Source organism: Seriola dumerili, unplaced genomic scaffold (genome assembly GCF_002260705.1).
Source record: "Seriola dumerili isolate Sdu_G_001 unplaced genomic scaffold, Sdu_1.0 BDQW01000226.1, whole genome shotgun sequence".
In the NCBI taxonomy this organism is placed as follows: domain Eukaryota; kingdom Metazoa; phylum Chordata; class Actinopteri; order Carangiformes; family Carangidae; genus Seriola; species Seriola dumerili.
The window spans coordinates 4,948,805-4,960,498 of record NW_019174481.1 but is presented as its reverse complement, the minus strand read 5'-3'; the positions used below and the strand labels follow the sequence as shown (position 1 = coordinate 4,960,498).

Here is an 11,694-nt window from a genome sequence, read left to right as displayed (position 1 = left end):
AGTGACAACGGGCTGACGCGCCGATCGGCCCTCTTGACATCCGATAGCTGGGAGCGTCCGATGAGACGCGGAATGAGGCGACGTACACGGCGAACGGCTGAGGGTTGCGTGGCTGAGCCCGAACAGCATTAGCCACCAATCTATGTGATAGGAGTGACATGCCGACCCGACAGGCACACTGGCGCTGACAGACCAGCCGGAACGCAGCCCGTTGGGGACCACTGAGGCAGCTAGAGGCTGGAGACCTTACCGCAGGGTGTTTGTGTTGTGAAAGATGAGAGTATTTTATTTTCTGGGAATATTTCATTAAGATGTGAGAGGTTTTACTCATACTCTAGTTGTTTCCAACTGTAAATGTCATTATCAAGACGTATAGCTATGAGGAGAGGCACAATTTTGTAAGATGAAAATACGAGTAACATGGCCCCACAGTAACAGGAGAAGTGATGCAGGCAACAATAAGAGAGAGTGGAAAAGTGGAAAGCAGAGAGGAAAACAAAAAAAACCAAGAAGTCCGACCATCTATTGAAGTGAAAAAAAATCCAAATTAAAAAAACAATATTTCTGACTTTAAAATTGAAAATAGCTGATCACAGTACCAACTTTCAAAAAAGTGTTAAGCCAAAGTTAAATCTAGCCTTTCTTTTGTTCTTTCCAAGTATGTTACCAGACCACCCTGACAGACCATCTACAGTGATCTGCAGGTTTCAGCCTTTAAAGCTTCTCTCCAGGCATGTTTTAATAGCTACATTATGTAAAAGAAAAAATTACTCTGTCTATGATTCAATATTTTGTTAACATGGGTTCCCTAAAAAAAAAAAGTGGTGGAGAAATGTAAACTGGCCCTGGAAAGCCACATCTATGGTTAGCTTCCTCATTGAGAATCTGGGTCAGTCCTTATGCCCCCGCCCACTACCTGCAACCTGTGGTAGTTACAGGTGAAGGTTAAGCATCAATGATGATAGCCAGTGAAACACGAGACTCAGAACTGCAAGGAAGTTGTCCACCCAAAATCACCTAGAAACGGATCAGAACGGAGGTAGACATCTGTTTATGTTGTGTTAGATTTGTAAACTGACAAAGTGTTAACGGCTGGCTAATGTAAACTCTTGTGTGTACTGACAATAAGTTAAAAAGTGACCGGCGAAAGTCAGTGTGCGTGTCGAAGATGTTGGCTTAAGAAACACCAGAGACCATATTGAGCCTCAGTCAGACCCAGACTCAGATGAGGAGTCTGTTTGACCAAAATCAGCATGAGCAGACGTGTCATAAAGGTTGCGTAGTACATCTTTTGTTATTTATGTTGCTTGCTAGTGTAACCGGCAGTGGTAACACAGGTTAGTGCTGCTAATCTAACTCTCGCTGGTCTGCTATGACAAGTTTGGGTTTTATTTTGCCCGCCGTTCTTTCCCCGCATGTTACGGGATTGTTCCCTAGTAAGCCTATGTGACGTATGAAACCCTGGCGTGCCATTGGTTGGCCGCTTATTTCGTTCATAAAGTCTTTATAAAAACACCATATGGCATCGTTAGCACGGTTAGAAACTGGATTTTCATCGGAGAGATCTTTAAAATGTTCTTTTTTATTTACTATTTCTTACCTTTAATAGACTTTGTGTTATTCACTATGTATTAAAATCAACTTGAAGACACTTAACACTTGCTTGACATCACCTGTCAGTTTTTCATTATATTTATATTTATGCAAAACTGGTTTAAAACTCTCACTACTCCCTGCTAATTGTGGATCAAGAAATCCGAATTTAAGACTCAGTGTTCAGACAAGCTAATTTCTGTACAGAAAAGAAAAAAAAATTCACATGAGTAATTTTAAGTCACCAGCCAGTTTTCTATGCCTGTTTCTATATTAATTACATAGCTGTGAGCAAATCATATTTTCAGTAACTGAGCATAAAAATCTCATATGTCAACTGTCCATTGAATGCTACAGAAACGAATCCGCTTTTTTTTTTTTTAAACGTTCGTGCCTTTGCAATCGTCAATCAGATGCGATAGTCCGACCAAAAATTAAATCAATACATGAAAAATAGCAAATTAAACTAGTATTTTCACACTCACATCGTTTCACAAGACAGCGTATATGCAAGTTTGTGTGCGAAAAAATGCGTGTGATACCACATTAAGCTCGATTTTTCAATATTTGTGTATCGCGATGTCCGCCATTGAAGTGAGAACATTAGAAAAGTCTACGCTGCCTGACAGTCATAAAAAAGTCAATCGTCAAAGCCGTAAAACTAATAGCAAGCTTTAAATTCATACTTCGCTCAATCAAAATGTGGGCATAACAGCTCGTGGATTAAATATCCAATCACAAAGCACACGGCAGGATACGCATTCTATGTCCTATATCTACGCTATCTAAAATATATCAGTGAGTTCCTGTATTAAAACTAATTTAATAGACAAAGTCGTATGTGATGCAAAAAAAGCCGATTTAATCTAATAATCTAAATCACTCTCCTCCACCAAATCCATATTATTTCTCTTAAAAAGAAAATGTAAGATAACTCCATTCTGGTTGACTAGGTTGTTTGTCATTGGGCGTGTGATCGTGCTATGAAAAATCATGGAGGAGTCGTTCAGGTTTGTTACGACTATATGCGGATATTACAGAGAGAGATAAAGCCGGGTACCCCGCCGCTCTCCTGCGCGTGGTCCAGGTGATGCACCGTTCAGTGATAATCCAGATAAACACATTCGGCTTTGTTGCTCCTCCTATCAAAGCGCTACGAGCGTTATTAAGTAGTCATCTGTTTCTCCTTGCTGCCCGTATAATGAGGAGTCCTTGCAATGGAAATTCTTCTCCCTGCCCAGGGTACTTCCAACGTTTATGCCCTGTGTTTTGAAATCTGTGTGTCGTGTTCCTCCTGCAGACATCCGCCTGTCCAGTAAATCAGCGGCTCCCTTCTCCCTACCCGATCGATCCCCATCGAACCGCGAAGACCGTGAGGTGTTGTGTGTGCCGCGTTGGTGTGCTGTGTGTGTGGGGATGGGGTGTGGGTGTATGTGTGTTGGGGGGGGGGTGTGGGGGGGGTAGAAGGGAGGGCGGTGTGGAGACACGCAAGAAGTGCGCGGTGGACCATAGGAGAAGAAGGAGCTGGAAAGAACAAAGAGATGGGCGGAAAACGGGAGGGCCCAGGCAGCCCCCAGGCGAAGCCCCGAAGAGGACAAGAAGGAACAGCAGAGAGGCAGAGGAGGTGAGGAAAAAAAAAAAAAGTGGCACGGCTAAGCCGCCGCCCGAACCAAACAAAAACAAAGGAGCAGAGAGAGAGGAAATGCAAAGAGAGAAAAGAAAAGACAGGACGGAAGAAAAGCACAGGGAAATTGCCAAATGTATGATGACTTATACAGGGCAGGTTTTAGACAACAGCAGTAAACAGATTTTGACTTGTGAGGGGGTAGATCAATATGAATGTGCCAACTATGTGTCATGCATGCCTTGGCTGTCATAGTGAGCGTGCGTGGTGTTTTAATGTGTGCGCGATTGTTTCATGCTTTTGTTACCTGCAAGCGAAGCATAATTAACAAGATATGTTTTCCTCAGCTGAAAGGTGAGGTCTATACATTTGTCCCTTTAGCATTACAGATTCATCACTCCACCTCCCATCGACCTTTCTTTCAAACTGTTTCTTCCTCTTATTTTTCTCAGATTGTTTTAATTTGGCCCTCAGATTGTATAGCCCCCATATGATGATCCGCACTCCACAAACCATTCATGGAACTGTGATTCACATGGCATTTCAGGGCCCAGCATAGCCAGAACCTCCTCATCGCTCTCTAAGTGCGTCTCAAAACAAACTCAATACTCCCCTTAATGTAATGACTGAATGCTAGGCTAATATAGTGATAATTTATATTGTATGCCTGCCTGTTTTCGAAAAACTTGTTTGCTACCCGGCCCATTTACAATGCCAACCACCACTTCTGGTCTCCATCCATCAAAACTTCAAATCATCTCTGCAGCTAGGAGCCCTGCAGAAGCCAAACCACAAAGCCCCAAAGATTTCACCTAAAAGCCTCGTGCCTGCCATGTCAATACATATTTCAAGAAAATAATAAATTCCATTTCAAAGGAGACCTCCTTCTGCCCTGTGAACATCCCTTACCCACAGAATCAGACCACAGGAGGAAAAGATGGGATCGCTCATAAAATAGACCTCTCTTGAACGAGAACCCAAACCGGTGCAGCTAACTTTAGTCTGCCTCATATACAAATGGCTTTATCTGAAGAGAACAAGCGGGACGCTCCAGCAGTCTCAAGTCACTTGTCATGTCGTCTCTTCATATGCCCTGTGTCAACGATGCTAAAGGTGTTCAGGCAACTGCCACTTGCGTAATCTCACAACCTCTGCTATCCAAGATTAACTCCTGTGGTGCAGCATTCAAATGCACTCGTGCCTCCTTAGAGACTCTTTTTATCACTTAATGTGCTGCTGTTGTTCTACTATGACTCAACTTATAATGAAATGAGAACAGTAGTGATGTTGGCTGACCTTGTCTGTTAATTCACCAACCAGTTACCTGAATAGAATTACAACTAAAAAACCAAGGCTGACTGACAAACACATCACAGCTGCATCATATTCAGTACGCCAATTTTCCCATTCGACATCTCTTTTTTTTAATCATATTTCCTCAAACCAGTATTACCAAATAAAGCAAATTCTACATATATCTATTCCCCTCTTTTGTGAAATTAAAAAAATCACTGCCAAATATGACAATAAGTTAATTTCAAAAGTTAAAACTTAAGACAACAAGAGCTCTCAACTGAAAAGTCAAATCCTGCCGAATGCACACTCCTAAAACTCAGAGAATATCCTTTCCCCCATTCAGAGATGAATTAAAAGCAGCCCCTTTTGTCACACCCAGCAAAATCAATCTCTCGCACGGACAAGCTCCAATAACAATGAAAACAAACATACCTTTCCTTTAAACATCTTAATAGTCAATGAATTAAAACAGTTCAATCCATAGCTGTGTCAATACAGGCTGATACCTCACACAACAGAGACTAAATCTATACATATCAACAGTGGTTTGCCTGAAACACTATGCAGAGAATACTGAGAACTCAGATGACAGCTATGAGTCCTTTATGGATAAACAGATTAAAAACCCACATAAACCAATATATACATTCATCATATATATAATGAAATCTGAAAAAGTGTCTTATTTGACTCTAATTCCTCAAATCAGAGAACGCACAATATATAACAAAAACGCAATACCTTTATAGAGAACTTAAATTATTACACCCTCTTAATTAATTTTGGTGTATGTTTTGTTGTTATGTGTGGTTGGGTGTGTGTCTTGTTTTCTTGTTCGCAAGATAGACATGAGTGGATTAGGTTAGGTTGTTGGGTGTGTTTTGTTTGTGTGGTGTGGGGAGAGAGGGGTGGGGGTGGGGGGGGGCAGACGGTGAACTAACCGCACCGTGCTGCTGCTAGTCGACGCCTGGACGGACGGATGAGATCGGGCTTTGTGTGCGGTGAGACGGGCCCTCTCCCGCCCTGGACGGACTACTGCAGGCGAGAAACAGTTTGGCGTCAATCACTCTCTGTCACACCTCTCAGATGTACGCTTATTGATTATATTGATCATATTATAGGCCTATTCATTGCTGGGAGGTAAAACGCCCGAATGCCCCCACCACCTCCACCACAATCATCCTCACCCGTAACAACACACAGCAGCGGGGAAACCAAACCGTCCCTTCACCCTTAAAATACTCTCAATTGATTAGGATTGGATTATTTGAAAGCTTTCGTTTATTTGTCCGTGTAAAGCCTGTGTTGTCTTGTTCAGACGGGTGATCGGCAGCTTTACAGCCTGTCACATATTGGCTTGCAGTCTATAAAACCTCTGCTTGGCTTTTAAATGTTATTCATGCCCCCTTTTTTTTCCTGAGCAAATCATGTACTTCATTCACTTCAAAACAACGCAAAGATGAGATGTGAAATTTCACTGCGGAGAGCACAGGCTTCTGTCAAACATTTGTTGCTGAATTTCAGAGAATGAAACGAAGCTCTCCATGCAAACGAAACTAGAAATGAGCCACTGAGGAAAACGGGAAAGTATAGAGAAGTATATTTGTTCAGAAGTATTTTCCGAAACATTTAACCTAGAAAAAAGTTGTTAGAAAATATGATAGTCATTTTCTCTGAGTCAAACAGACTGATTTGTTCGAAAATCGGATATAAAGGACTTTAAATACTCGGCGTGTAATGCGTTTTACTGAAGCCTCAAACACTGCATCTTTAAATGTTTTCATTGTTTTTCATTATTTATTTATTTATTTATTTTTATCTTATTATCTGAAAAATGTCGCATCAATTAGAATTTGAATTAGATGAGAATAGCAACAACAACAAAGAACAATGTTGGCCTGAAATATTAAGAAATGTGCGGCCTGTAGCAACACGAACACTCCACTGTTTTTAAAGATTATTGTAATATGTGAAACTGTAAACTATAAAAAAAATCTAAGATTTTAAATATAAATCGGGATTTGAAAAATATCTACTATTTAATCAAGAATTAATTATTAATTTTCTATATAGGGATTCTGTGTCGGTTTCTCCTGCTTCACTTTTTAATAAATGACATGGGAATGAAAAGGGGAAATTTTGTGATGAGGTTCTGCTAAAAAAGCAATTAAAAACACACACACACAAAGTCTCTCACACACACACAGCTATATATTTCTAATGTTGAAACAAGTTTTTGTGTAATAAATATCCCCCTGATGACAATGAAGTTAAAGTTGAAAAGTGCTAATTTAAACATCACTAATCCCACAAAACTGTGCTCTAAATGTTTTATCGTTACTTTCACCTTTAACACTAAACTGCTGCTGTGATCAGAGGGAGCTGTCTGTTCAGCACCAGGAGGCCTTTTCCACTCTGACATGAAGGTAATTAATGAAGGTTTTCCAAAACAAAGTCAGGCTGTTCTCCAAAATAAGAGCCTGAATTAAGAGTATAGCATCAAATGAACAACATTACTGCTGCATGTTTACATGTTTATCTTATTCTTTTTAATTACACCTCAAGGCAAAATAGCAGGAAACTTGAATATCTGTGAGCAGTTGTTTCATATATTTCTTCCTCCTCATCTCACTGAAGACATTTATTTTTAAACTCTATGTTGCAGCCCTGCATCTCTTGCACAAATCCTCTATGTAAAATGATGAGCTGTGATTGATTAGAATGAGGGCTTAATGGTCAAAAGTGCCACAAATACATAATTTCATCAGGTGTATATCATGAAAGGTAATTTCAAATATTTGGCTGGAGGTTGTTTTACAGTTTGTATGAAGCTATATCGAGCTTGTTCATGCAGTGTGTTGTAAAGCCTGTAGGTTTTATAGGTCATGACACATTCACTTTTATTCACACTGACTGTCGGAGTATTTCACTGCAGCGTGCCAGTGTAGTGGCTATGCAAAATGAGTTCAGCCTGTTACAGAGAGAGATGACCAGAGAGCAGAGATGAAATCAGGGTTGGAAGGCAAAGGATCTGCTTTTCTGATGCTGGTACAGAGCCAGAAGAGGCAGAAGGGGGAGGCAGGGAAGGAAGGAGAGGGAGAGAGAGAGAATGAGAGAGCCGAAGAGAGCAGAAGAGAGGAAATCAATACCGATTCAGAGCGAGTCAGATAAGCCTGAACAATGTATAGTGCAGACACACTCTATAACCCAGTCACACACACACACATGTGCATGTGCAAGCACTCACACAGACACACGTGTACACACACACACACACTCGGTGAAATGTGCTTGCATGCCTCCATAAAGACGCATTACAATCCCCATAAAGCATAGCAACCTTTAAAATCAAATGACATCACAACCTTGGATTGCTTTGAGGATTCGCTGACATGAGCAGAAAGCACTCATTACTACAACTCGATTGGCAGCTGGATGCTCTGATGCTCTTTGTCTACTGTAAGATGCTCCTCAGCTCTGATCCTTTCACGTTTGTGTTAAAATATCAGCCTTCCTGCCCCGATTTTACAATAAATATTTCAAAGTCTTTGTTACAAATTGCCAGAGATGTTTCTTTCCCTGCTTCATGAATGTCTGCGTTTTCGGCACTGGAAGTCTACACCATCCCCGCTGGTGTCAGATCTGTGCTATTGATATTTTACAGGATGTTTGGGGTGTAAACAGCGCTCTCCAAAACCACTTACACACACTCTGCCGTGGTGCTCAGGCAGTGAGACTGGTGTGTGGTCCTCAACTGTTAACCACAGATCTGACTTTGCTTACCTAGAAGATGCTGTTACAAGCGCTAACATCACCACTCTCTGCCTCTCTCTTTCTTCCCCGCTCCCCTCCCTCTCCCTTATACTTATCAATTATTAAGGTCGGTATTGATCCTTTCACTACCCTGCCTCTATCTGGCTGTTCACACAAAGCCCAAACCTCCCTGCCCTCACTCAATCAATGGCATCTCCCAGCTCTTTTTCCACATGTCAGTTTTGCTTTTCTCGCCTTTGCACTTAAAGCCAGGCCGACTGAAGTTTTGCACATCCCAATTTGGTCCGTTTGAATTCTTCAGAAAATATGAGAAACAGCAGACTGATATTAATCTTTCATGGCACAAGCAAGTTTAATGGGCATTAAAAGATGGAGCTGGTAAGAGAAAGAGTGGTGAGGATGGAAAATGGCTGTGCGCATTGTTTGACTTTATGAAACCCTCTCCTCCTCCTCTGGTCAATGATTTTTTTTTCTTGTTTTGTTTTGTGGCCGCTGATCTTTTGAAGCCAAACAACCTGCCTGCCTGTTGCCAGGTTAACCAGTAAAAGATTAGTGATATTATTTTCATGTGCTGCAGAGAGAGGGAGAGAGAGAAAGAAAAACAGAGAGGAAGAGCACCAGGGAGTGGGAGAGAAGGGGGTTGGGAAGGGGAAACGGCCTTATTGATCTTCTATGTGCAAAGCCAGGCAAACACTGAAAGGACGGAGCTACACTATTAATGACACTCACAGCCTCAGCTTCTAATCTCTATCTATCTATCTATCTATCTATCTATCTATCTATCTATCTATCTATCTATCTATCTATCTATCTCAGTTTGAAGACACTTTACTGTTGCTAGTGGTGTTGTCCATATTCTTACACTGTGATGGATTGCATTATCCAGCCTGAAAACAGGAGATCAAAGATATGACTGCGAAGTATTGTACTGTAATATAGTTGCACATTAGCTGTTGGTTTGGACACCTATTCACCTGAGTTGTTGAAACCCTTATTTTCGCCAGTTGTCAGTGAGAATAGGGCAAGTTTTCCAATAATCGTATCGCCCTTTGTGTTTTCTGCAGCCTCAAAAACTCTATATTCTCTATATTTTTTTCTTGACCATACTGGTCCCTGTTACCAATCCCCATCCCAGCTACAATCAATATTTCATCAGAACTGTTCATGCAGCTTAACGTTGCCTTGAAATAGATCTAGGGATCATATACTGGCTGGGTTGGACCTAGGTTTACTATATAATCCATGTCTTTTAAAGTTTTTTTTTTTATTTTATTCTGCAATAACAAGAACTGGGACCTGGGTTAATTCAGTGAAATTGTAATTTGTGGTCACATTTTGGTCATCCGACTGCACTGACCGCACAGTGGAAGTCGCCACCCGAGTTGGAGCGATCCTACCTGTCTATGTTCTAAATTTAGAGCTTTTACAACAGAGCACTAAATGAAAAGCCGGAGAGACCATGCGGTTATTGCGTCTTTCAGCTCCGATACGAGTAGGCTATTGATCCGTGTGCCACATTTAAAAGGGAGAGTGGGAACTGGCGTATTGATCATGGCAGCCTGGGGTCACCCCGCTTCTCCCGCGCAACTAGTTGGCCCAGTAGCCCCACCACCGCGGCTGTGTGTTTATAGTCGGACACAGAGAGACGGAGAAAAAAGGCGTCGGGGGAGGGAAACTATTCCGAGGTTTATTGTGAATCAATGGCGATTTGCTATGTGCCGATCAGAAATATAGACTTACAAATTTAGTCTACAACAGCCCGCGTAAACGCACATGTACACGCCCAAAGCAATCATTAATATCACCGGTTTCTGGAGATCTAAATGAACAACAATTAGACTTGCTGTCTTTCTATAAACAATCTATATTTGTTTCAAGAAATAAGGATGCAGTTCATTTCAGTGATGAAGCCGCTGTGCCTCTGCGCTTTGTTTTAGCCGGTTGAACTGTCCGTGGTGCTGAATCTTTTAGGCCTCCGCAAGTTTGGTGTGTCTGTTTATAATTTGACAAATAACGGTGGGACGTGGCCTCACTGTTTCCAAAGACTGATACGGTGTAATGTGAAATATTAATACAGAAAGGACAGTATCTTACCGGCCAGCCGGAGAGCAGACATCCGCTGAAACTCCGGCTCCTGCAGCCACTTCCACATCCTCCTGAAGGTCTCCCGGCCTGACTTGAGCTTACTCCAGGGTTTGGGGTTCCGTAGCAGGTCTGAGAGAGTTCCCTGCGACCGGCTCAAGATCCTCTGGGCGAATATGGCCTGTGGGATGGAGTACCGCTTTAACTCGGCCGTTATCCTCTGAGCCACCTCCTTTGTGTTGATTTCCTCCGCTTGGATGCCCGACCCTGCTACTCCCTGGCCGGCTCCATGGCCGTGCCTCTCCCGGTCCCCGAGCATCACCGCGCCGTTCGCCTGGGAGTGGAGGTGACTGTGCGGGTGGTGGTGCATGCCGCTGAGGTTGGAGATCATGCCGTGGCCGTGACCCCCTAAACTCCTCGCCAGGTGCTCTTGGTCGCTCCGGGACAGCATGGAGGCGTGGGACTCAAACCCCGAGACCGGAGAGAGCATCTTGGCGTCGGTGGAGAGGTGCGTACTGGGACCGTACGCTGAGAGCGGCTGCTGAGAGTTGTGCAAAGAGCCCAGCCCGCTGGACAGCGGGGAGAGCGAGCCGTGGCCCATACCGGACACGGACATCTCTTTGGGGTAGTGACTGTACAGATTGCTCATGGAGGCGAGCCCCCGGTGGTCCTCCCGCATCAGCGTGAAGCTGCCGCTGACGTTCCCGGCGGAGAGTCGTTGATGGGCGGCAGCATGGTGGTGTGAGTGCGGGTGATGAAACTTATCCGAGACGGTGGATATCGGAGGTAGATGCTGCAGGGGGGTCAGGGTGGTGTACGTGTTGCTAAGGCTCATCCCGGTCTCACACATGCTGATGGACGGGTGCAGGTGACCGGACAGCGCGGACGGGTCTGTCCGGTAGTCCCCGCCGGAGCCCTCCAGGAGCGAGGCCATGCCGGACACCATGGCTGACCGCGCACCGGGAGCGTGCGAGACCAGATTCCGAGGAGTGGAGCTGGGGGACGGCGACGGCCGCGCGTGCGGGGAGCTCATGAGGTCCCCCGCCTGGGAGTGCGAGGAGACGCTGTGAAGGTTCTCCATGGTGAGCTCCATAGCTGAAAAGATATATTTTCCCCGGTCCCACCCTCCCCACCCTCTCCCCCTGTCTCTCCCTCTTGCTCCTGTCTCTCACTCTCACTAGGGACGCGCGCTCTCTCTCGTACCCCCTATCCCTCCTGGAGCGATAAAATTACATTTGAACGCCAATCCATTGATTAAAATTCTCCGATCAATCCAGTGCGGTGTAGAGAGGTTCTGTTGTTCCGATGCAGGAACAGAACCGAAC

The 11,694-nt window shown here is 43.7% G+C and overlaps 1 protein-coding gene across 1 annotated transcript in view; it reads right to left on the bottom strand.

The window, feature by feature from the left end:
- Positions 1–11,462, bottom strand: part of LOC111228925 (hepatocyte nuclear factor 6-like) — a 17,003-nt gene extending 5,541 nt beyond the window's left edge. Inside the window, exon 1 of the mRNA XM_022755037.1 lies at positions 10,382–11,462. Within this exon, the coding sequence (XP_022610758.1) occupies positions 10,382–11,462 (1,081 nt within the window). The remainder of the gene's footprint in view (positions 1–10,381) is intronic.
- Between the last annotated feature and the right edge of the window lie 232 nt (positions 11,463–11,694).